The sequence below is a fragment of the Vulpes lagopus genome, chromosome 3 (assembly GCF_018345385.1).
Source record: "Vulpes lagopus strain Blue_001 chromosome 3, ASM1834538v1, whole genome shotgun sequence".
In the NCBI taxonomy this organism is placed as follows: Eukaryota; Metazoa; Chordata; class Mammalia; order Carnivora; family Canidae; genus Vulpes; species Vulpes lagopus.
In genome coordinates, this window is record NC_054826.1 from 80,201,957 (window position 1) to 80,228,213 (window position 26,257).

Below are 26,257 nucleotides of genomic sequence, written 5' to 3' on the forward strand. Positions count from 1 at the left end.
TGAAAACCCAAAAGAACTCAGGCAAATTGTCCTCTCTCTGCTTTCCTACCTGTTTCTTCAATGAGGTTAGTATCTCTCTCTGCTCTGCACCCAGAAATCTGTTCTTTCAGAGGATTCCATGTGTTGTCTTTGCCCACACCCCCTACACACATTTTTCTGCGTCGCTTTACCATTAGGACTCTCACATATTTTACATAAAAGCTTCCTTCAGAGGGAGACCCAGGTGCCAAGTACCAGAGAAAGATCACTAGGGAGGCACGGAGGAGAGTCTGGCATATCTGGAAGAAGGAGCAGCTGGGTGCGAAGGTCAGAGACACAGGAGAGGGCAAAGCCACCGGGCAGGGTACCATAGCAGGCAGGACAGGGAGGTGCCGAAAACGCTGGCTTAAGATGGTGAGGACACCGAGGAGGACAGGCCGGAAAGCTGAGGTGCCGCTGATGGAGGGGAGACGGAGCTCCTGTCACAGGGCTCCCCTTCTTCAGGAGGGCAACTCACGAGGTCATCTGCTGAGAGAGGAGTGGAAGCACCTGGAACCCCATTCCAGGAGACACCCAGACAGGACCACAGCTCAACACCACAAAACTCAACTGTTAAAACCGGACAAGGGATCGGAACAGACACTTCTCCAGAAAAGATATACAAGTGGCCGATAAGCAACACGAAAAGACAGCCAACATCACTAACCCCTGGAGACATGCCAACTGAGACCACGATGGCCTGTTGGTACCATCTCCCCACCATCAGGACAGCTGTGATGAAAGAAGAAAGAAAACAAGTGTTGGCAGGGATGTGGAGAAACTGGCCCTCTCCCGCACTGCTGAGGGAATGTAAAATGGCGCCGCCACTGTGGAAACAATATGGTGGTTCCTCAAAAAGTTCCACACAGAATCACCACGTGATCCATCCGTTCCTCTCCCAGCTATATATCCCAAAGAACGGAAAACAGGGTCTCAAACAGATGTTTGTACAGCTGTGTCCATGGCAGCCTTGTTCACGGTAGCCAAGAGGCAGAAGCCACCCAGTGGCCATCCACAGATGATGGATACACGAAATGTGGTAAATCCATACAGTGGAATATTATTCAGCCTCAAAGAGGAAAGAAATTCTGTCACAGGCTACAATGTGGATGGACCTTGAGGACATCACACTGAGTGAGATAAGCCAGACACAGAATGATGGAAACTGTATGATTCCACTTAGAGGAGGTACCAAGAGTATCAAATTCACAGAAATATCAAGTAGAACAGTGGCTGCCAGGGGCTGGGGGGAGGAGGGAACAGGGAGTTGTTTAATGGGGACAGAGTTTCATTTTTCAAGATGAAGGATTTCTGTGGCTGGCTGGTGGTGGTACGTAACGCTGTGAACGTATCTGATACCACAGGGCTGTATACTCAATACAGCTTATTTTATGTTATGTGTATTTAACCACAGCAAACATTTTCAAAAATATGTGTTAGAAGAAGGGAAAAAAAAGGACAGCCATAGAGTCCAGATGCTGGAAATGTGGAGAAAACCAACAAGGCACACACAGGAAGGGGGGGGGGGGGGTTGTCCCTCAAGTGCGACCGCCTGCCTTGTCAAGAGGTAACTTCCCCAGGCTCCAAAATCCTACAAACTCCTCTCTTCCTCCCTCTGGCCACCCTCATTTGTGAGCAGGTGGCTCCATCCCATCCCCACTTCCCTCCCTGTCTCAGGACTCCGCACACACTCCCACGCATGCAGAAAGTGTCTGAAAGTTAGGAAGCATCAGTGCTCCAGGAAGCGCTGTCATCTCCAAGATGGATGGGACACAGACCTTGTTTGTGTTCTCACTCAGGTGCAAAAGCAATCCACGATGTTCTCCCAGCAACAGTTCAGACATGCCTGTAACCAAACCACTGCTTTGTTCATCACAAAGCAATATCTCAAAACCAAGGCCTCCCTCTGAAATATAACGACTTTGGGCCATGATCAGATAGTGGTTAGTATTCTGCGTCGTGAAATATAATGACTTTGGGTTGCGTTTGTATTTTTTGTTTGATTTGTGCAATCCTCCAACACTGAAGCCATTTAAAGTCATAACCAAACACACTGTGCTCTTCACTGTCTCAATCTCTTAAGCAATGCAGACCAACTGGTAAAGACAATGGTCAAGGCTCCCACAAAGAAACTGGCAAGCACTCCGAAGCCATTCACCCCACTCTTCTGGTCTGTCCCTTTCTTCATGACACATTCCTCCTCACCCGCAAACTTCTCAGATGCTTCTTTTGCTTTCCCCCCAAAAGAACTCCTTTCTTAGGATTCCTCCCGGGACACACAACACTGTCCTATTTGGCAATGAGTAGCTGCTAATCACTCCTTGAAGCAAGAGTCTCCTGTGGTCCCTGAGAACAAGCGCGACCACTCTTGGTGGAAGCTCAGGGGTCCTGCCTGCTTCCTCCATGTCCCCTTTGGGGCATCTGCTGGTCTCTTCCTCCCCAACACCCCCACCCGACTTTACAGACATCTCAGCTGGTGGGCATCCAAATCCCTCCCACGCTGACCACCTTCTCCCTGGGAGCTCCTGTGCTCACTGCCCCGCTGCAGGCCCTCCCTGCCCTGCCCTCACACACCCAGGGAAGGGCAGCGGGCATCTGCAACATCTACGTGTAACAGACAAACAAGTCATGGCACCAAGACAGACCCAAGAAACACATCTCCCTGCATGTTTATCAGTCGCTGAGCTGAGTTAATAACCCAGCTCTCCTGATCCCCAAAATCGTCCCAAGGAATGAGCAGGAGAAAGAAGGGGAAGGGGAAGAAGAAAGCACGGGCATTGGTGGCCCACCCATCCTGTGGGAGGCCCCCCTGGGTCACTCCTGGAGGGAGGAGCCACCCACCTGTGTAGGCATGGGTTCCGAGAACAGCGCGTCCTCTACATCCTCCAGGTCCTCCCGGCGGTCCTCAGGAGAGGGCAGCTTCCCCCCGGGCTCGGACGGGGTGGCTTCTTTCACGGTGCTGGTGCAGGCCGGGACAGGCTGGGCCCTCTCGGGCTCGATGCTGGTGCAAGGAAGGACACGCTGCTCCTGGCGAAGGTTGCTGGGCCTTTCCCCCTTGGCCTCCCTGTCCTTCAGGGTGGGATCCTGCCGGTAACAGGCAGGCAGGACCTTTTCACCTTTCTCCATGGACTTGATCTGGCTGGGGGTCAGCGACTGGAACTCAGCCTCGGGCCCCTCTCCCCGGGACCGCTCTGCATTAATCTTCCAGAAGGAAGCTTCCTCCTCCTTCCGGGCAGGACCCAGGGCATCCAGGCTGGAGGACTTGCTGCCCTGAGAGGGCCGGAGGGCCTGGGAGCCCTGGCAGGCTTTCGACAGCTGTCTCGGCTCGCTGGCCGTGCCACTGCCCGACTCTTGGATGGAAAGGGAACAGACACTGAACTCCATCTGACTCTAGAGCCGGGACAGAGAGGAGGAAAGAGTAAGCCTTACAATCCACCACGATGGGTGTGCCCCCCACACCTCGCCCACCCGACCACCTGAACCCAGCTGCTGAAAGTTTCTGTCTTGAGGGCTTATCTCCAGGGCTGCCGTGTGCACACCTACCACAGCAGAAACCCTGACACCCCGGCCCTGTCCCACTGCATGCTACCAGCAGTGCAGAGATTCCCACTCACTGAGGACTCGGGCTTCTCCGCCTGGTGAACAGAGCACCCGCTTGTCCCAAGAGGGATTCCAGCACCTTCTAGAGGAGGGGCTGTCTGGCAGTGACCACCCACCCCGGGAAGGTGATGAAGAAGGTGTGAGGCTCAGCACAACACCTCACAGCAGTGAGGGTCAGCACCCAGCCCCAGCACCCAGGCCCATTGCTCCCCACCCATGGGGGCAGGTGGTGGACAAGACAGCAACAGAGCCAGACCCTGCTTTCCTGTACTAAAGCAAGAAAGTCAAGGGTGGGCTTAAGGGCGGCCATGGGGACCCGACCCTTGCCCCCTTGCCTGACACTGTCTTCACAGCTGCTGGAGACTGCATGTTCAAATTCTTAAGTGGAAGCCCTAACTCCCGAAGTGATGTATGAGGAGGTGGGGCCTTTGTGAGGTGAGCATGTCATGAGAGTGGGGCCCCCACGATGGGATCAGTGTCCTTCTAAAAAGAGACTCCAGAGCAATGAGCTCTCCCGCCATCCAGGTACACAGGAGGCGGCTGTCTGCAAGCCGGGAAGCAAGTTCTCACCAGAACCCCATCACACGGGCACTAGGACCTTCCAGCCTCCAGAACCGTGAGAAATGAGCGTACTCATCAGTACTCTGCATCTCTGACCTTGTTCCCAGTCCCATAAGCCAGGATGCTGTCACCCACTGGAGACCACAAACCCCCAAGGCCAGCGCAGGGCCCACACTGTGCCTGAGTGTCCCAGAAATGCTCTCCTCGATTCAAGGCTGCTGAGCACAGCAACCTCTCACAAGGCCAGTGCTGTGCTGTGCAGGAGGACACATCATGAGACGGAAGGACACCAAGGCCCTGGCTCACGCAGAACACACTGGAGGGTGCAGTCTCCCAGGTTCTGCACAGTAAGCGATGTGTGGCCTCAACAACCATTCCTATGATCCATCTTGAATGTTCCTGTCTTCCTCCCTACTTCTCCCTCAGGTCCCCTTCAGCTTTTTAAAATAAACATAATAAAACTACAATACAGAGAGTTTGGGAATTAGAAAAGAAGAAGTCATTCATAAGCTTTCCTTCTCCCGTAACTGCTAACTTTTGTATTTTACATCACTGTTTTCATACACACATTTTAGGAGGTTGTGATTCTGTTATGCATGTAATTTGGGGTATTGTTGGGGCACCTGGGTGGCACAGTCAGTTGAGCACCCAACCCCTGATTTCAGCTCAGGTCATGATCTGAGGGTCATGAGACCCAGCCCTACATCGGGCTCCACACTGGGCATGAAGCCTGCTTGAGATGCTTTCTCTCCCTCTCCCTCTGCCCCACCCATCCCCTTTCTCTTTCTCTCTAAAAAACAAAATAAAGGGCAGCCCGGGTGGCTCAGTGGTTTAGCGCCACCTTCAGCCCAGGGCGTGATCCTAGAAACCTGGGATCGAGTCCCATTTCCCTGCATGGAGCCTGCTTCTCCCTCTGCCTGTGTCTCTGCCTCTCTCTCTCCATGTCTCTCATGAATAAATAAATAAAACCTTTAAAAATAAATAAATAAATAAATAAATAAATAAATAAATAAATAAATAACTAACTTGGGATTTTATACTTTTATACTTTTATACAATAAATAAATAACTTGTTTTTTATACTTAATCGTAAGCACCATCCATGGTGTTACATGGTCTTTAGAACCATAATCTGTCCCGGGCACAAGGAATTTCATCATGGAGCTGCCCTACCAGATCCTTAGCCATTGTCTTTCTAATGGACAACTGGCTACTTCTACTCTGCACTGTTCTAATTAAGGCTGCCACAACCATCGTCATGCATACAGCTCTTCCTCGTGGGGCACTAGTTTCTTCAGATTCCTTCCCAGAAGTAAATATCAAAATGCAAAAGGTTTAAACCTTTCCTCTTTTATGGTTCTAGATGCACACTTGTTTATCTGTTTTCCAGAGCTGCCCCAGGTTCTAATGCCGGCAGTGATATATCAGAGTATATTCTCAGTTACTGATTCCGTGAGGAAACAGCATAATTTAAAAACTAAGTTGGGGCACCTGGGTGGCTAGTGGTTGAGCATCTGCCTTTGGCTCAGGTCATGATCCCAGGGTCCTAGGATCAAGTCCCACATCGGGCTCCCCACAGGGAGCCTGCTTCTCCCTCTGCCTTTGTCTCTGCCTCTCTCTGTGCATCTCTCATGAATAAATAAATAAAATCTTTTAAAAAATAAATAAAAACTGTGCTAACTTAATACACAAAACATGGTTATTTATGACTTTAACATATATCCCTTCACTTGGTTTTATAAAGAGCACTTGCCCAGACTCACCCCAATGGGCACAGACATGTTTGTTAAGGAAGGATGAAAACATTGCTTTTCCCGTGTAAACTGTAGGCTCTGAACCCAGACAGCAGCACATGTACTCAGTCTGACTTCTCCTAAAGCCCGGACCCTGATGGCCAGAGGTCTCTCCTCAAGGCTCAAAAGACAAAAGGTGATGAGACTAGGAGAAACTAAGTTCAAATCTCGAGCACAGGCTGCCCCGAAGCTCACTGTTGTAAGAGAACCCCAAGGAGAAGACATCAGAGCTCTGAATCTGCCAACCGTGGGGTCCTGGGTCCATCTAACGCATCACGTACTTTTCCTTGTCATTGGGCTGCGTTTTTAAAAAAATTTTTCACTCTACAAATGAGCAAATGGAGATTTGGAGCAATTGAGCAAACTGTCCTAGGTCACTAATCCATTAGGTGTAGCTGGATCTCCACCTGGATCCAGCGATTCCAGGCCTAAAGCTGTGCTGGGCATCACACCATGTATAAAAGCCAGTGGCCACCAGGGACGACATTCACATAAATACCAGAAAGCCTTGTCCATAGCAGGATTTTTGTAAGCACGTTAATGATCTAATTTGATTTTTAAAGGACTGTTTCTGAATGAACCACTCTCAGTACTCTGTATATTTCCAAATTCCACAACAGAATACAGGGAGGCTGTGGGCATAGAGATGACGATTTCTTTAAATAAGCAAGTTGCTAAAGATACCTCGGAAGTGGAGACCAAGGCTTAGAACAGAGTTGAGTTTGATCTGGAAATTGCAATGTAAGGAAGGCACTTAAAACTGAGCACTTCATCAAGTCCCAGGCTTTTTTAGGATCAGCAATTTCTCCAGTGGGATCTCTGCTCAGAAACCTCTGGAAGGCTACGCTGAGCACTTGCCTATGTGGAGGGCAGCCATGGACTGAGCCAGGGATGCTGCGCAGAGGAGGGGGTCACAGTGGTTCCCAGACTGTAGGGCACCCAAGCAGCACTGGCTGGAAACAACCTTGAACAGAGTAAAACAACGGAGGCTGTACCCATGGCTCCTCGGGTTATTGCAGGCTATGTGGCATTCCTCAGGGGACAGTGTCATCTGGTTACAAGAGATAACTATGCTGACATTAGAGGCTACTTGGTTTGGGGGCTTTGGGGGTGAAAATGGGGAAAACAACGTACAGAAGAAAATTTTTTTAGCATATCTGCTTCAAAGCCTTTTTCCCTGGGTGTGCGCTGTTTGTAATTTTGCAAAGAAAATAGAACTATGCTCTCCTTAAAAAACAGTCCTTCCTGATCAACAGCGCCGGTGCTGGGTCTTAACCCGGAGGAAACATGTTCATTACGTGTATTTTAAACACACACCTGTTGGGGACGAGCAGGGTGGGAAAGATCAAAGGAGCAGGTCTCCTCCCGCCTCATCTAGATCCATCTCACTCAGCTCCAAAACTCCAGGAACTCTAGCACAACTGGAGTGGAGCAGGGTCTGGGGGAGAACAAGGCTGGTCCTCCCAGGACTGGGAGCCCCCTTCCAGGATCGCTCATCCTACCCTGGGGGTGATCTGCAAAGGTGGCTACTCACGCAGCTCTAAGACAGTGAAAAGTGCCTCGGGCTCATCTTCGAAGACATGCAGTCGCGCAGGTCATAGTCTCAGCTCCACGTGCCATTTCAAAGGAGGTGTGACTGCCTTTCTCTCCTGTGCTTTCACCCTACTGGCTTCCCCACGGCCGGCCACCCCCACTCTCCCAGACCAGGGCTCCCAGGGCCGCTCTGCCCACCGTGCTTCCCCCGCTGACAGCCGTCCAACCACAATGCTTACAGGCACTGCCCACCCACCAGGACCAAACCAGTCACCTGCCCTCAAACCTGCTCTGCCTCAGGGAAGGCAAAGCCACCCACCAGCTACCTAACCCTGAACCTGGGCTTTTTTTCTTTTTTTTGGTAAAAAGGGAAAAATAACCATTCTTGCCTTGCTAGACTGCCGAGGAGGATAGCAGATGCCCCTCGGGGTTCGCATCTGAGACCAGTGCCTGGTGTGTAGTAAGCGCTCGGTGAACACAAGCTCTTTGCTCTTCTCAGTTCTACATGGGCGCCAGCAATATTCCCAGGGGGTCCCCTCTGGGCCCTGGCTCCTCCCACACCTCCCTCTGGTCAACAGGGGCGTAGCGTATGGTACCTGTTGTCCACGGCTGAGACATGTAGGGAGTGTCTCTGCCAGGAGAGCAGAGCCAGAGTGAATGCTAGTCTGGAACCCCTATTTTGAGTGCCCAGTGTCCGGCCCTGGAGTCTGGGCTGCAAGGCTCCCCACAAGTACTACAGCCGAGCCACTGTCCTGTCCTGTGGACTCTCCCAGAGCCTGCAGTTCTGGGACTGGTGGGGACTCCGTCCCCCTCACCTCCTGCCATGCCTTCGAAGGTCATGCCATACTGGAGGTTCTGAGAGATGGGGCCTGACATTGCAACAAATCAGTGAGCGGGATGGGGACAGCCCTGCCTCGTTGAAACTGACAGGTATAGTTGGGGGGGGGAGGTGCCCTCTAGACCCTGTGATGAGCACCTCGAAGTGGAAAGACAAGGATATTCCAGGTGCCATTTCCTTATTTCTGGAAAAAAGGGCTGTTTTTCTAAGAGAGAGTGCCCTTGGAAAGGGAAGTGATGCCCATCCCGTCCCCCAGCACCAAGGAACACTCAGCAAGGGCCTCGCAGGAGGACACAGCTGAGGAGTCAGAGCTCCTGCTTGCCTGCCCTGGGTACAGACAGGAAGTCGGGGCGGGGGTTGGGGGGAAGGACCCAACTCTGCGGTTGCACGCAATCTTTGAGACAGGACATGGGGGAGTCGTGGTGACAGCCCACCCCCAACATCCCTGGCACCAGCTGAAGCCCTAGGGAGGATGCGCGGGAGGGCTTTGTCCAGCCAAGCCAGGACTGGGCGTCAGTCACCCCATGTGGGGAACTGGGTCTCAGCTGGCCATGTCCGTTCTAAAAACAGAAAGACCACAACTGAGCCCAGTATCTATTTTTACACCCCACTCACTGGAGAGGAATGTGTAATATTTCAGTAAAAGGGGAGTGCATGCAGCCAAAACTAACTGTTTGGCTTGGCAGCCTCCGACAGATCTAAATTGTTAAGACAAAGCCTGCAGAAACGTTGTCAGGAAATATAATAGTTTACTGGAGCAAATCTGAATAAATCCATAAACCGTTTAGCATCTAATCTCTCCACCTCCTCCTTCAAAGAAGGAAGAGTTGGGGAAGATATGAAAAACTTTCGGAATCACAAAACTAGTAAGTGACAGCCTGATAGGGAAGGCACAGCATGACTTGGCCACTGGACACTGGGAATGTCAGGCCCTCCAAGCAAGACCTTCCATCCTGGTGGACTCCCTGCCCCAAATCTCAGGGCACAGGCTCGGACCAGGGACTAGATAATATCCTCCTATACTCTTCCTAGGGAGCAAGGGGACTTCCAGATGCATGGATTAATCCTGCTCCGGTCCACGGTGTCCGTATGTCGGGCAGAAGGAACCTGGGGAAACCCAACTGAGGACCAACAAGTGCTGAGAGCACAGGGGTCCCAGGTCCTGGGATTATAAGGTTTGGGGACAAATCACAGCCTCTGCCCTCCAACGGCTCACCCTCTCATGCAGACGACAGGAATGCCATGTCTTCATCTAAGAGGCAACATAGGAGCTACCACGCAGGTTATGCACACAGGCTTGGATGTCTAGTCCACATCCCTCGCTTTATGCCTTGATTTCCTTGCCTGTAAAATGGGGTTGTTGTGAGGCTCACATGAGAGAAGGCACCAAAGGTGCTCAGCACAGATGGGGGGCGGTGCAGGAGCCACTCAACACCATGATGGGGAGAATCATAAGAACCTGAGCTTGTAGCGGGTATGGAGGACAGGTTGGACCTTCACAAATGGTTGAGGTGGGGGCTGAGCAAAGGCACTGAGGCAGGAAAGAGCATGGCCGCTGGGGCAGGAGAGCACAGTGCCTGGGGGACAGGGCTGAGGGGCATAGGACATATGAGCAGGAAAGACCCCAGGCGTCAGAGGCACAGGGTTGAGGCCGCTGGGCTGAGGGAAGGGACACATTACTCCATACACAGAGACCCAGGAAAGGTCAAGGTGTCACAGGGTCCACTCTGGGTCTCAGGAAGGTGAGCACGGGACAGCACAGACAGTCGGAGGGCAAGGAGGAGGGAGATCTGACAGCTGGGCAGAGACGGGGTGGGGGGGGGGTTCGGTGAGGAAGGCCAAGAGATCACAAGCCGCACAGGAGTTAGATGGCAGCACAGTGGGGCTCTATGTTACCGTGCTCCTCAAAGTCCTGCTGGCAGTGAGGAGGGACAGCCACACAGAGCCACTGGCTAGAAGCCAGGCCCTCCCCTATGCACAGAACATCCTGATGGAATGTTCTTCTGTCCCCCAGGGGCAGGAGCCACCTGCAAGCCAGGCAGACCCGAGCTCCAACTCTCCCCATCAGTTCGAGCTGCCGGCTGGTCACCATCCTCTCTGAGCCCCTGCCGAAATCCTGACCCACAGCAGGAACAGTGACACTGACCTCCCAGGCCTGAAAGAATTCAATGTGTGTGCAAGCATCTGACTCAGGGCACAGCACATAGGAGCCATGACATCACTCACTGATTTTTCAAATATTCAGCACAAAGGCTCATAAGTGCTTACTATTCTTCCCAAGAAGGCGCTAGAAGGGGCTGGAAGGCCACCCTACTCTGGGAATGGTCTATATTGGCCCTCAGAGACCTTTTGATATGAAAGGAATCAAGGAACCAATTCCCATCAGCCGACTTATCATTCCCAACAGGCAGTGCACCGTGGGACGGGGACCAAGACGCCAAGATGGACAGAAGAAAGCCAGACAGCCAGGAGGGAGCAGGGAAAGGGGCAGCACAGTGGTGGTGGCGGGGGAGTGTCCCTAGAGCCCAGTGACCCAGTGCCAGGGCCTGACCTGCCTCTGCAGGCATCTCCTCTAAATTCCCCAGCCCAGACCCACTGGGGAATGCCAAGAATCCTCTCTGCTCCCTGCCTCCCTCTCTGGAGCGTTCCAAGTGCTGAGTTTTTTCCTCTTGAAATATCAGTAGCATGAGAGAGGAATCCACTGTGGGGGCCCAGGGGCACCCCCTCCACCAGCTCACCCACCAAGCTGGTAGATGAGTGAGAAAGATCACTGCCACTCACCCCTAGCGGGGGCAGGGAATGAAAAGCAGTTCTCCCTCTGAGCCTCCCTTCCATGATGGGAGAAGGCAGAGAAACGGGGGCACCAGGCTCTCTTGATCAGAGCTGCATTGTGCTGGGGCAGGGACCCCAGGTCCCAAGCACAGTGCCAGCTCATTCTCTGTAGGTGGGACCACCATGGGCTGGCCTAAAGCAAGGAGCCCAGAACAATCAGCCAAGAACCCCCAAATCCCTGACATTCTCAGTTCTGCCAAGCATTGTGACCTTGGGTCAGGCCTACCCCGGCCTCAGCTGATCTATCAAGGGCTATGAAGTCAGAGCAGAGAAAGAGCTGGGTACTTAGCCAGCACTCATTAAACATCTGATCAACTGGGAGCACCTGGGTAGCTCACCGGGTTAAGCATCTAACTCTTGATTTCAGCTCAGGTCATGATCTCAGAGTCGTGGGATTGAGCCCCACGTCTGGACTCCGTGCTCAGTGGAGTCTGCTTCCACCTATGCCCCTCCCTCCACTTGTGTGCATGCGCTCTCTTCCCTCTAAAATAAATATATAAATCCGGAAAGGGAAAGGGAAAGGGAGAAGGAAGGAAGGAAGGAAGGAAGGAAGGAAGGAAGGAAGGAAGGAAGAAAAAGAGAAGGAACAAAAAAGTCTGTTGAACTGAATACATGGAGGGAAGCAGGAGCTTGTACGTGTATCACATGTGTAAATATGTGTCATGGGAATGGGTAAAAATGACAGAGGGAATATGCTGCTAAAGCTTTTCTCCCGCATGAGTTTTGCCACCAAATGAAGCCATTCACTCTCTGGACTATTTTTCAAGTGCAGAAGTGTTTACTCATCTCTGAGCCTTAAGTAGAATGTCTGACAAGGAGTGGATGTATAATAAATGTCCACTGAATTTCTGCAAGTCGCTGGATGATGTCACAGAGACAGACTGTAGAAGGGTGGCTGCCAGGTGCTAGGGGAGGAAAGCAGAGCTGTTTAAAAGGGGACAGAGTTTCAGTTTTGCAGGACGAAGAGTTCTGTGGATAGAGGCTGGTGATAGCTGCCCCACAATGCCGAGTACTCAATGCCATGAACTGTCCACCGAGAAATGGCTGAGATGGTCAGTTTTTTGTTATGTGTATTTTTAAATTAAAAATGAAAATTAATTTAAAATAGATAATGGATAAACAATTGAATGAAAGGACTCAGTGTCACGGCTGCCAGGGCATAAAATCCTGGCTTAAAGATGACTACATGTCAACTACACTCAAATTAAACATTTTTTTAAATAAACAAACTGCTACAAATTCTCGGCTACTCGCCACCAAGAGCTGTGGTCTATTTCCTCACACCTTGAATCCAGGCTGGACCGTGCCTCAATATGAGCAGAACAAAGCAGAAGCGACACAGGGCGATTTGCCAGCCTGAGCCTCATGAGGCCCTGGAGGCTTCTGCGCTCGGCCCTGGGGGACTCTTCCACCACCACGTGAAGAAGCCCAGGCTGGCTCACTGGGAACCCAGGGCCCAGCTGACAGCCAGCACCAGCTGGACACAGAAGGAAGGTTATCCTGGAGCAGCCAGCTTCCACGAGACGGCTGTCGGATGACAGATGAGCCATCCCAGTCAAGGCCAACAGAACAACAGCCGGCTGAGCCCGGCCCACGCTGCTAAGCCCCAGAATCATGGGCAAAGAAATATCTGCTTTGGTCCATGAAGCTGTGGGGTGGTTTGTTATGCATCAACAGATAACTGATGGAGATAAGGCGGTGTCAAACGAGGGAGAGCAAGAACCCACATCTGAGCTCCAAATCCTGCACCGGGAGATCGGAGCCGCCGTGCCTGAAGCCACCTCCTGTTCGCAGCTCTGCAAAGAGGTTATCACCAGTCTAGAAGTCCTCAGGCAGTGTGACAGAGCTGGAACACTCTGAATTGGGCTGGGGAGGTGAGTGGTGGATCCTTCTAGAACTCGACCTTCACTTGTGAAGACAGGGTAGCAACGAGCCTCTTTGTTCTCTGGGTTGCTATTTGCCTCTGTAAGGTTCTAACACTCAGCTATTTAAATCCAATCTCAAGAGATCAAACTAAAAGCTGAGGACCCCAAGTGAGCCCGCCAGTAAGCTGAGTCTGGGCTAAGTGGGCAACACCTATTAACTTCTGGAGGCTTCTCAACTGACCGGATTCCTAAGAGACGTGGCTGGCAACTGCAGACACTTAGCACCAGCATGGGTGTAATCCTTGATCCTATTTGCTGTCCTTGTTCTGGAGACACTTGTGCCGCAGGCTGGCCCCAAGTGGCTGAGCCTCATCTCTGCACCCGCCCCTGCCACTGCCCATCCTTGTCCCAGAATGTCATCTGCGACAAGTTAATAATAGATGGAATGTCCCATCTCACAAATAGCAGATTCGGGAACATTTCACAAGGTAAATTCTTAATAGAGCAGATATTCCCATGGGGCACAAGATGGATTTAGGGCTTAGGATGTTATAACTCTTTTGACCTCCGTGCCTTTATCACTGTGATATCATCAAACAGAGGACCCAGTCCAGGATACTCTGTGTCGCTTTCTGGGACACTGAATCCCAGGCTGTTCGTTCCCAACTGGCAGAGGGTCTATTTGCTTCTTATCACTAGGGATCACCTGCAGGGTTTCCCAGTTCCTCACTGAGGAGCCCCTCTAGGAAGACCGAGGGTCCTGGCTGACTGCCAGTGTGCTCATGTACTCTCTACCCACCCACAGCTTCCCTCCCAGTGTGACTAGACGAGGGTTCCTCACTGGTTTTAGGGGCTCCTGTATTTCCAGGCTGCTCCTTGATATCCTTCAAGCAGCATCCAGATCCCTAGGGAGACCCCGGCTTCACTCAGTTTGCCCTCTGCACAGATCTAGGTAAAAAAGGACACGTGTGTGACGCAGGTGTTTGCATCTTTACTGCACAATGCTCAGGACCCCAGGGGAAGGTACTCTGAAGGCGGAAGGAATCTGTGCCCGCCAGATGAACATGTGCATCTGCATTAATACCACATACTCTCAAAACCATCTCCCAGCTCTCCTGTGAGGACCATTTCATGCTCTTTCCCATCCCCAGGACAGCTCGGGTCACTTGGCACCAACAGTCACTCACCAAGTGCTGTCCTCATCCATAAGAACGTTGTCAGATCTTTGATTTTAAGACACAGACCCCACATGAGGACCTCTCAGGTGTCTTGTAGACCTCCTTACTGCTTTGCCCCCACTCTGACTCAACCCTCCGCATGCTCCCTGGATGCCCACTTCTTCTGGGACAAGTGATGTGAGCCTAGCAGAAAACCAAGACAAGTGCCTGCAAGTCTTGGCACCTCAAAGTCCTGGTGTGACCTCAAGGTGAACTAAGGCACACTGCTGTCTTTGTTACTCCTATTATAGGAAGAGCTCTCCAACACAGCACTAAATGTTCTAGAATCCTGGTCTTTTTCCTTCTTTCCTGTGGGTTACAGACACTTGCTTTTTGGTCCTTTTGCTCCTTATTAATGCACTTCTACTGGGGCAACTAGGGAGGCTCAGGGAAATGCATTAAAATCAGTTAAGCTAGACACTGCTAGGCAACTCTGGCAATAAATAATCAACATCCAAAATAATAATGATAGTAAATAAGTGACTAGGAGTTCCAGGTTGGGCTGTATTCGCTAACACCTGTCCATGTGGTCCCACTGCCCCTTCAACTCCATAGGGCGCAAAGAGGTCTTTCCCTTTCTTCTTGCACCCTCAGGTTCCAGCACCTTTGAGCTGACTCCTCCTCCAGGCAATCTTGATGGATCTGCAGCCTTGTCCCTGCCACTGTGTCTCTCCTGCCCCCACACCTACCCAACTTCCTGGCCCTATTGAGTTCATTTTAATAAAAGCAGCTGCCCCCCCATCCCACACCCCAAAAGCTTCCCTCCACAAGCTCTGTCTTGCAGAGTGCCCCTCCCAAAGTGCTGAGTCCTGGGGGGCAAAAGGAAGAGCAGAGAAAACCCCCAACAGGGCTGACCCTCTTTCCCAGGATGGCTGGGACCCTAGTCAAAGGGCACTGGGGGGCCCTGGCTGCTGGTACTGACGACCACTTTAATTCCATCACAGCCCCACACCATTCTAACCATCCCAGCCCTCTCCCCTCCTATCTTCTTCCACTAGCAGAAGTGCATCACCTGCAGCCAGGCAGCAGGGCCCCTGCCTTCTGAGTCCATGCAGTGCTACAAGAAAAACAGAGGACTATACAATTCTTTCTTAAAAGGACAAACAAATCTAAATTTAATCCAACTTACCCTCGTTTCCCAGGAGAAAGGGGCTGAGTGCTCATCTTGCCAAGTTATGTCCTAAAATAAAAATTCAAGAATAAATATGAAACCCAAACCCAAACATACACCATGCAAACATCCACCCAAGGCCACAGGGAAAACAGACCTTAGGACTCATCCCAGCTCCCAGCTTGGAGCAAGCCTGATGTTTGGCTTGTCTGCATAGCATGTGCTGACCTCCTCAGTTTGGCTTTGCCCTCACCTTTCCAGTGGAGGCAGCCAGGCACACCCCAGGGCACCCCAGTCAAAAGGTTGCTCAATGACTGTCTGGGAGGCCCCTTGGGGACTTGATGATGGGGATGTGAGCAGAAAGGGCAAGGGGCTTTACAGGCTCAGGCCTCTACCAGTGACTGCACACGAGGCCATGATGGGAAGAGGACGCAGCCCTCTGAGCCTGTTTCTCTGATCTGTAAGAGGAGAATCAAGCTTCCCTTGCAGGGTGGTTGTGATGATCAAATGAAGTAACCAACGATCAGAACATCAGGCAGTAATCCTCTGGGCAGTACCAACGCAGCTGAGCCCCCGCCATCCCCTCGGGCCCCCAGAGACCTGAGAGGCACTGCCCACCAAGGTCAATGAAGAACATGCCAATTTAATGCAGGTGCCCATTTAAGAGTGAGAGCTGTGACACTCTCACCATCACCAACAGAACACGACGGAAAGAGCCCTTTGGAGCAGTAACCAAGAATCTGGCCGTGGCTCTGCTACGTTCTGCTCCCTGGCCTAATAAACAAGTGATGGCAAAGACTGCCTTCTCTTGGCTGGCCCTCCAGGTCCCTAGCCACCTCCCTGTGCCAGCAAATGTCTCTCATCCGTGCCTCACTTCTCCTAGGGATCTCCTCTGAACTGAAAGTTGGGACATACTGGGCGATGCAGACTGAACATGGGATAAGGGATTTTAAATTGACATGTTCCTTCCATAGAGCACTCCCAGGAAGTGAAATCCTCCCCACAGAGGTGCTCCCTGCCCCCAGAGGTAGATGAGGCTCTACCCTCCTCTGTGAGGCAAATGGGGTCCACAGTAGCCCATGCCGTCCCCACCTCAGCCTCTGAACCCCCCTCCCTCAGCCTCAGCCCTGATGTTCCTGGCGGTGGGAAACACAACCAATGAGAGGGAACATGGGCCACTGCCCCTCCAGCGGAATTCCAGCTAAACCCAAGTTACTCCTCAACTCCTCTGTCCCTCCAAAAATGGAAGTGGGCTGCCTGGAGGAATGTGAGCAAATGAGCCCTTGTGCTGGGAGGGAGGCCTGCAGCCCAGCCTCGGGTGTCCCGGCTCTGGGTCTGGGGGTGGGGGGTGGGGGTAGGTAAAGGGAAATCAATTGGCAAATGTGCTCTTTTTTTTAAAGATTTTATTTCTTTATGAGAGAGAGACAGCACAAGCAGGGGGAGGGGCAGGCGGAGAAGTACTCCCATTGACTGTCACAGGGTGCTCAACACCAGTTTCATGACCTGAACCAAAGGCAGATGCTAACCAACTGAGCCACCCAGGTCCCTCTGTGCTCCTTCTACCCAGACATGGGACAGCCCAGTGGCCACCTCAGTGGACAGAGGAAGGGTCAGGAGAGTGAGGAGGCAAAGGGAGGCAAGGGGGCAGACCCAGTGGTCACAGGAACCTTGGCGCTGGATCCCCTTATCGTGTGGTATAATCTGTCCTTATATATTAGATATACAGCTGAAATCGGCAAAAATTAAAATAAGGCTTTTGGCTTTGCCAGGAAAATGAGTGTAAGACTCAGAGGACCAGAGATTGAGCCTGGAGCATGCACTCACCAGTGGTTGCAGCCTGCATATTAGCTGACATTCCAAAGGGGTCGCAGACAGAGAGAGGGTCACACTGTGATTTCTCCCAACTTGGTGTCAAGTCAATAGTTTTTTGTTTGCTCCAGCAAGAAACTCAGTCAAGGGGCAAATTCCTTAGATTTCTGCAATTCTGAGCTCATAAAAAATAATAAAACGCTTAACAAAAATAAACATGCCAAGCAAAAATGTTATTGCAGCTCTGATGTCAGCCGTGGTTGCACACTGCAGCATTGGGAACAGGCTCTCCAGGCAGCTGGATGCAAAATGGCATCAGAATTGCCTGGTGGCAGTACATGCACACACGGTGTTCTCTTTCTTCTCTCCCACGATGACCAGCAGGCAACCAAAATGTAGCCAGGCACATGGTTTGGATGCTCACACATGCTGTATGTAGGGTGGCTTGAAGGGTCCCCACCTGCTGCCCTGGTGCTCAAGATCTGAAACTACCAAGGCATCAAAACACATCTGCCACTTAGACCACGAGATGTCATGGAGTGGGGTTCTAATTTGGCCAAGAGTCCTCACAAATTCCTCCCCATAAGGGACGTTTGTGCCACAGACAATGCTGCACCTCTCTAGAAATTATTTCTTCTCTGGAGCACAGCACAGAAAGAAGCCCAGAAGTCACTAGATCCCAAAAAAGCAGCACAAAAAGCAGAGGGGATGCCACCAAGAGCCATAGGACATACAGTCCCTGGAAATATCAGAGGCCAACACAACATGTGGGAGGCTCTGCTCAGGCTCGTGTGGCTCCAAGGACTGCAGGATGGACATATACCAAGTCTTCTCTCCTCTGACATCCGAGAGGCCCAGGCTCCCTCTTACTGGAAAATGTTCACTCAACACATTGTTCACCTAACAGGAAAGGTGCTTAATAAAAAGGGGCGGGGGGGGGGGGCAGCCTGGTGGCTCAGAGGTTTAGCACCATCTTTGGTCCAGGGCCTGATCCTGGAGACCCGGGATCGAGTCCCACATCGGGCTCCCTGCATGGAGCCTGCTTCTCCCTCTACCTGTATCTCTGCCTCTCTCTCTGTGTGTGTCTCTCATGAATAAATAAATAAAATCTTTAAAAAACAAACAAACAGGGACACCTGGGTGGCTCAGTGGTTGAGCACCTGCCTTCAACTCAGGTCATGATCCTGGAGTCCTGGGGATTGAGTCCCACATCAGGTTCCCTGCGGGGAGCCTGCTTCTCTCTCTGCCTATGTCTCTGCCTCTCTCTCTGTCTCTCATGAATGAGTAAATAAAATCTTAAAAAAAGAAAAGAAAAGAAAAGAAAAAAAGGAAAAGAAAAGAAAAGAAAAGAATAGCTATTTCTCTGCTCAAAGTACCAGAATGCATACTCACACAAAATCTCCAGCATTTGCTTTACTATTCAGTAAAAGATGGATGCCTGAGTGTTTTTAAGATCTCTGTGGGCCCCAGACATTTGTACTGGCTGCAGCTAGCAGTGTGGTGGAGTGAGGCTGCACCAACTCCAGAAAGTGGTCCGTGAAATGTTCAGGAATTTTTTGAACCTGCTGTTAAATATAGCCATTGGTAGAAATTAAGTTACATAAGCACAATTAAAACACATTGTATTAGGGTCACCTGGGTGGCTAAGTTGGTTGAGTCTCTTGGTTTCAGCTCAGGTCGTGATCTCAGGGTCCTCAGGGTCGTGAGATCGAGCCCCACATCAGGCTCTGTGCTGAGCATGGAATCTGCTTGAGATTCCCTCTCTCTCTCTCTCCCTCTGCCCTGCCCCCCCACCCAAATGAGTAAATAAAATCTTCAAGACACACACACATACTGTCTTATAAACAAAAGTAATATACTCCATACCCACAAGGATGAAAAATCACAAGTGTTGGCAGGGATGTGAAGAAACTAGAGCCCTTGGAGCCCTCATGCACCACTGCTGGGAAAGTGAAATGGTGTAGCGACTGTGGAAAACAGTGTAGCAGTTCCTCAAAAAAATTAAACACACACACACATACACAAAAATTAAACACAGAGTTACCATTAGATCTAGAAATTCTACTCCTAGAGATACAGCCAAGAGAACTGAAAGGAGGCACTTGAACAGACACTTGTACACAGAGCTAGCTGCAGCTTTAGTAGTAGCCAACATGTGAATAGAACACAGATGTCCATCAACAGATGAATAAACAAAAGGTGGCAAATCCATACAATGGAATCCTACTCAGCCTTCAAAAGGAAGGAAATTCTGACACCAGCTACAAGCAAACCTTGAGGACATTGTGCTAAATGATTATGCCAGTCACTAAAGGGCAAATATTACATGATTCCACTTATTTGAGGTACCTAGACCAGGCAAATTCATGGAGATGGAAAGCAGAATAGAGCTTACCAGGGGAGGGAGGAATGGGAAGTTATTATTGTTTAATGCATTCAGAGTTTCTGGCTGAGGTGATGGAAAAGTTCTAGAAATGGACAGTGGTAATGGCTGCAGAGCAGTGGGAATGTACTAAACGTCTACTTAAGAATGGTTAGAACAGTACATTTTCTATTATGTAGATATTCCCACAATAAAGGAATCTGAAAAGGCAACACTGGATGAGTCCAACTGTACGACATTCTGGAAAAGGCAAAATTATAGGCAGTACAAAGATCAGTGGTTGCCAGAGTTGAAGGGAGGGCAGAACAAAGAAGATTTTAAGGCAGTGAAAATACTCTGCACCATACTGTAGTGATGGACATTCTTCTCAAAACCCACAGAATGTACTGCAAGAGCAAGCCCCAGTGCCAACCACGGACTTTACACAATAACCATGTGTCAGCGTAGGGTTAATCCACTGTAGCAATGTCCCACTCTGAAGGCTGATGCTGCCTGTGGAGGTAGGGGTTTACTACTGGGCTTTTCTGAGAACCTAAAAAACCACTTGCAACATGCTCTGCTCCTCCATGGGCCCCAAACAATCAGCAAATGCTACACGTCAGAGCTGCAACCCCCGACCCCACCCCACCCCCACTCACTGGAACCAGATGTTAAACAGTGACTAATACATTCAGGGCTGCCACCGATATTGAACACACTGAAATTCACCATATTTGACATGAAGTGCAAATTCTGCAATTCAACTTTAAAGTGATTTTGGTAAAAAAATAAAAAATAAAGTGATTTTGGTAATTTTGCTTTTAAAATTGCTTCGTTATGAGTAACTCCTCTATAATTGGGTACAATTCCTCTGTATAAGTCATAACTATTCCAAAATTATTCTAAAATGAGAAACTCTGGACTTAAAGTTGATTTCAAACATGAGGAAATATTACAATTATTAACTTTCCCTCTTAATGAACTGGATTAGAGAGTACTGAGCATTTACTCTTCATAACTGTTTTTCCACTTCCAAGGCCAGGCCAGTGAATTTGTATTGTTGCATCTCAAGGATGGGACCGATAGCATCTGTGGACAGCACGGCCTGCGCTGGCTGTCCCTGAGGTCGCTCACAGATCTGCCCGTTGAAGGAAGCCAACCCAGAGGCATGGGCTTTCTGAGGTGACCTCTGAGCGTTTCCTGCCCACCGCCACCACTGCACAAAGCCAGGCCACTAGCAGCCAGCAGACAGGAAGTAGCACCTTCCCTGGAACATGGAAAGAGCTGACTTCGGAGACCCTGCAGCATGTGGGAAGTCGAGCCTACCCTCTGGGTTTCCCTGAAGGCTGCAGGCCCATCTGCCACCTGGGCCTGAACAAACCACACCTTCTCGTGGATGCCCTCTCTGTGGCACACCTGTCTGAGGCAGTTGATGGGAATGGTCCCTTCCTGGGTGCTCACTGGCCCAGGTTTCACACAGGCACTATTCATGGACACCGGACTCAAGGCTCTCTCGAGAGGGCCCCCTACCCTAGCTGTTCACTGTCCCCAGACCTGGCTGTAAATCGGCATCACCTAGGGTGCTATGATAATAGGCAGAATCCGTAGCTCTCACCTGGCGTGATTTGACAATGCTAACAACTCCACAGGTAACTCTCAGGCAGCCAGTCCATTGAGGGCCAGCAGCTCTGCCCATCGTGAGCATGTGGCCACACAGCCACAGCAGGCTGCTGGTGCCCGTGGGCCTCCAGGGCTCGGGGGTCCACCCCACGTGCAGGGGTACCCTCCATCAATACTGCTAGGTGGCTCTCGTCATCCCCAAACAGTGACTCCTACTAAAGCAACCCAGGGTTCGTGCAGCTCTCACAAGCCCCAGGTTTTCTGGGCCAGCTGTCTCCCTCTCTACTTTGGAGCGGGCAAGATCATGGCTCTGTGCGTTAGTATAATCCACCGAGGCAAATCCCAGTCTCCTAACAGGCTGCAAGAAGAATCCCATTTAAAAACATGTATTTCTTTATTCTTCCCCGGCATTCAAAGATTACAGACAAAACAACTGCACTGCACGTCCGGTGCCAGCGCTGCAGAGCTACAGTAGGTGTGCGACCGCCAACAGTAAACACTCCTGTCTGCTAGGATCACAACGGCCCCAGAATGTCGGAATATGGTGCCCGGTTCGCTCAGTTTCAGGGCTTACAAAAGTTGGAATCCCAACCCCTGAGCGTCCCATGGATAGATCTGAACAATTCACAAGCGGTGCCGGGGTCCCTCAAACCCTAAATCCTCCCTGCGCTCCTGAAGCCCATAAAGTAGAGGAGTTTCTAGTTGACAGGTACGGTGGCATCTTGAGTCAAGGGTAAATTTCACCTGTGAATACTGGAGGTCAGAGAAATCGGGCTGAGACAGCAGAGCCTGGGAAGGAGACAGGAAAGGAACTCCCCTCCCAGTGAGCTGCTTGGTGCCAGTCTGGACCTCAGAGAGATGGTCACACGGTTAAAACAGGTGAGACAAGCCCACACTGTGATATTTAATCAAACACGTTCAAACATTACATCCTCCCAAACACCTGCTGATGTTCACAGCAGCTTCACTCACGGTGGCCAAGACCTGGAAGCAACCCTGATGGCCTCAGCAGGTGAACGGCCGAACTACCGTACACACAGACAATGGAACGTTACTCAGCGCTAACAAGAACTGAGCTCCAGGCCCTGGAAAGACACGGAAGGGCCTCCAGCGCATATTGCTACCTGACAAGGCAACCCGAAAAGGCTACGTACTCTGTGGCTCCAACTGTATGGCAACCCGGAAAAGGCCCAGTCCGGAGACAGTACAAAGATGGGTGGCCGGGCAGCCCGGGTGGCTCAGCGGCTTAGCGCCACGTTCGGCCCAGGGTGTGATCCTGGAGACCCGGGATCGAGTTCCACATCAGGATCCCTGCATGGAGCCTGCTTCTCCCTCTGCCTGGGTCTCTGCCTGTCTCTCTCTCTCTCTCTCTCTCTCTCTCTCTGTGTCTCTATGAATAAATAAAATCTTAAAAATAAAAAACAAAATAATAAAAACAAACAAAGATGGGTGGCTGCCAGGGGTGAGGGATGGGAGGGATGAGGGGCAGAGCATGGAGGGCTCTGAGGGCAGTGAACTCTTCCGCTCGATGCTCTGACGGTGGATACGTCTTTATACCTTTGTCTGGACCCACTGGATGCACACACCACGAGGGAACCCTGATGTAGCCCACGGACTCCGGGCGAGGCTCATGCAGCGTGGGGCTTCATCCACTGTAGCAGATACCCCGCCCCGAGGGGTGTCAGAGCGGGGGAGGTTGTGCCCGTGTGGGGACAGGGAGTATAGAAGAAATCTCTGTACTTTCTGCTCTGTTTTGCTGTTAACCTAAAACTGCTCTAAAAAACAAAGTTTGCTTTTTTAAAAAGTGGGGGAGGAAGAACGATTAAGATATGCCCCCCCTTTTTTTTACCAACTGCTTCTTTTTAGGGACTTTTATTTATGTATTTATGGAATCGATGCTTCTCCTCCTGACTTGTAATATATTTAACTCCGCTGAGATAAGAGGGTTTCCATAAATGCAAGGACAAAACTGCAGCCCAACAAGACAAAGGCAGCTAGGACTGATCTAGCAAGCAGCTTCCACCGTGAATACAAATTCAGGGGCCCTGGCCCCCAAGACAAGGGCAGAAACGAAAGCTCGGTGCCATCATGGTAATGGGAGCAGGGGGGCAGATGATAGTTTTGCGGGAAAAACAAAACAAAACAACAAAAAAAAACAGAAAATGAGTGGGATGTTTAAACAGACCAGGCCCTCCTTTGCCTTTCAGAAAAATGGATTTTTTTTTTCCTCCAGTATTAAGGGAATCTCTTGCTTATGAGCGTGAAAGGGACTCCTGTCAATGAAAGGGTTCTAGATTGCCAACATGCTTCTCAGCTCTGCCTTGTCTCTCCCTGTGTGACAGTGAATAAATCATTAAATTTCTTTTCCAAAGTCCGTTCTGTGGCAGCCCCTGGGTCACCCTCCCACAGGAGCTAGGGAGACGGCCTGTGTGGCTGCCTTAACCCACCAGGAGGGCTCACCTGTTCAACACCCTTCTTCCCCTACATGGGGTAGCAGGCCAGGTGCTCTCTGGGCAAAGAACCATCGGTCAGGAAGGGGAAGCCTGTGGGAGAGGCCCAACAGCCTCCCCCTTGAGGCCCATGGAAACAGATCTGGACTCGTGGCCACCACCTTCTCAACTCCTGTCCAGAGCCAGGGCACAGAACCCCAGATGCAAGGACATGAAAAGCCACGTGAACCCAGTCATCTTTTCTAAAAACTGCATGGCTCTACCAGACAGAAGGTGGGAATCATAATTATACATACCACTTTCCTTAAAAAAACAAACCCAAAAGACTGAGAAAGTAACTCTCAAATTCCCTCATTATGGGGTTTTTTGTTTTTTTTGCCAAAATCCAAAAAAAGGAAAAGCCAAACTGCTCAAACAGAAGGGGAAGAGGTGACCTCACATGTGACAGGTCCTGTGTCAGGATATCATATATCCAACCAAACCCAAATCTGATAAAAACTGAATACTTGAGGAAAGTTCTATAAAGATACCACCAACTGCTTCACAATGCTGCTTCTGCATTGTCTGGATCTTTTAACAGTAACATACATATACATCATCTTACATATCTTACAGCAATTTAGTTTATTTTTAAAAAAACAAACATCTAGGGGTGTCTGGTTGGCTCATTCAGAAGAGCATGTGACTCCATGGATCAGAGCCATTGAGTTTGAGCTCCATGTTGGGTGTAGCCCCCTCAGATCACTTCAGGGAAAGGGACTTCAGCCAGCTGGGAGCAAGGGCCAGATGGGGCAGTGGGGCTGGGCCAAGGCAGGGGCCCTCGGAGGCCTGCAGAAGGAAGTTCTGACCTCAAGCCATGCGGAGGGTATCAGGGAGTCAAGGAGGCCAAGGCTTGGCCCCAGAGGAGGAGGTGAAGGCAGATAGGAGCATGGGGGCAGCCCAGCCCCTAGATCCCTGCAGGAGGGGGAGTGATGCAGGCATCTGAGGAGACACACTTCCTTCCCACAGCAGCTGGTCATGCAAAGCTGTTGAAGAGGAGGCGGAGCTGTCTGGCTCCAAGGCCTGAAAACTCTGTGTTCTGTGGCATGCAAAATACAGATCATCAGGGTCCCTGGGGGCTGGCATATGGCACGTGGCAACCCCCTTCCTGGCCAGCTTCACCTACTCTACAGGAGGTGAAAGAGAGACAACTAGGTCCATGAAAAGTAAACACGCCAAATTTCTGGGGTTACCTGCTTATGGCCCGCAACACATCCCTAAAAATTCAGTTTTGAGGCTGGGGTTTTGTTTTTTTTTCCTATTTGATAACAGGAAGCAGCAGAGGCAGACTGAGTGATCTCTAAAACCTTCTAAAATGAAAACCTCTCATCTCCCAGAGTAAGCCAAATTCCCTAACTTTATTGCTCAAGGAAGAATGCAGGAAAGTCAGCCTGCTGAGGGCATCTGTTTGCAAACATGCCTTCATGTTCATTACCGAATACCAGAGGAACCTCATGGGCCACTCAGTTCACAGAGGGAGACCTACGCCCTAAGCAGGTGGCACCTTGCTGGTGGCATGGCCAGGAATGGAAGCCAGGTCTGGGGACTCCAGGTGCTCCTCTTCTTTCACTAGCAGAGTAGTAGTCCACCAGCAGCTAGTCTGAATTCTCTGCACACAAGTTGCTTGGGGACATGACGGAGGGCAGGAGGGGTTGGTCACCTTGTGTTTAAATTTTAATAAGATCACATGTTCATGTGGGGGGGGGGATTTTAAAGAAACTGGTGAAGATTACAGACAGCCTAAGCAGCTCTAAAGCTAGAATGCCTCTGGTTTCCAATGGAATAGGCTTTGAGAAATATTTGCTGAATTGATTCCCAAGGAAAAATCTGGAAACTGACAGGTCCCCTCATGGCTTCAAGGCACAGAAGCAGCCAATCTCCCTCTGTTACCAGGCTGGTCATCCCAGTGAGGGGGCATCTGAGCCCTGATCTTTTTTTGCTGTATAGAAGACAGCAAGGGTACAAATGACACAGATGCCATGATGCTGGCCTAGGCAGAGCAGTCCCACCACGGAGGCAATGGTGATGTGTGAACCGAGCCCTGACCGTACTCAGGGCCACCAAGATCAATGACCACCAATATGTAATCAGCTTTCTACTTATTTTTTCCTGGATATGTAAGAATGACTAGAGGTTGGTCATACTTGGAGCCTGTATTTCACGATCTGACTTAAAACATGGGATACAAAAATGTTACTATTGATGGGGGAGAGGATGATGTCCTTGTTCTTCAGGGTAGCTGAAAGGGGAGGGGACACAATCGGAGGCTGATGTGACTGCTGATCCGGAAACAGGCCCCATTACGGTCACACTGGGAACAGAGCAAAGTGAAGCTTCAAACACGAGCCCCAAGGCACATCACCAGAGCCCACCAGGACAGAGTCCCTTCTCATGTGGACAACTCTGACGGGCTGACTCCAGGCTCAGCAGAACAGCAGAAATGTATTTATTCCATGCAACAGCAGAAAAGGCTTTGTTTCATGATAATGATTTCTGCAAGTGGAAACGGATAGACTAGCTAATAACGCACTTGACACCTAAACGACACAGGGGTTAGGGACACCTGCATACTTGAAAATCCACACGTAACTTCTGACTTCCCAAAAAAT

General features: G+C 50.6%; 1 protein-coding gene across 1 annotated transcript in view; it reads right to left on the reverse strand.

Annotated features, from left to right (window-relative positions):
- Positions 1 to 26,257, reverse strand: part of C3H1orf198 (chromosome 3 C1orf198 homolog) — a 33,276-nt gene that overhangs the window by 3,446 nt on the left and 3,573 nt on the right. Inside the window, exons 2-3 of the mRNA XM_041748979.1 lie at positions 15,387 to 15,437; positions 2,860 to 3,408 (exon numbers count right to left, since the gene is read on the reverse strand). Of these exons, the coding sequence (XP_041604913.1) occupies positions 2,860 to 3,408; positions 15,387 to 15,437 (600 nt within the window). The remainder of the gene's footprint in view (positions 1 to 2,859; positions 3,409 to 15,386; positions 15,438 to 26,257) is intronic.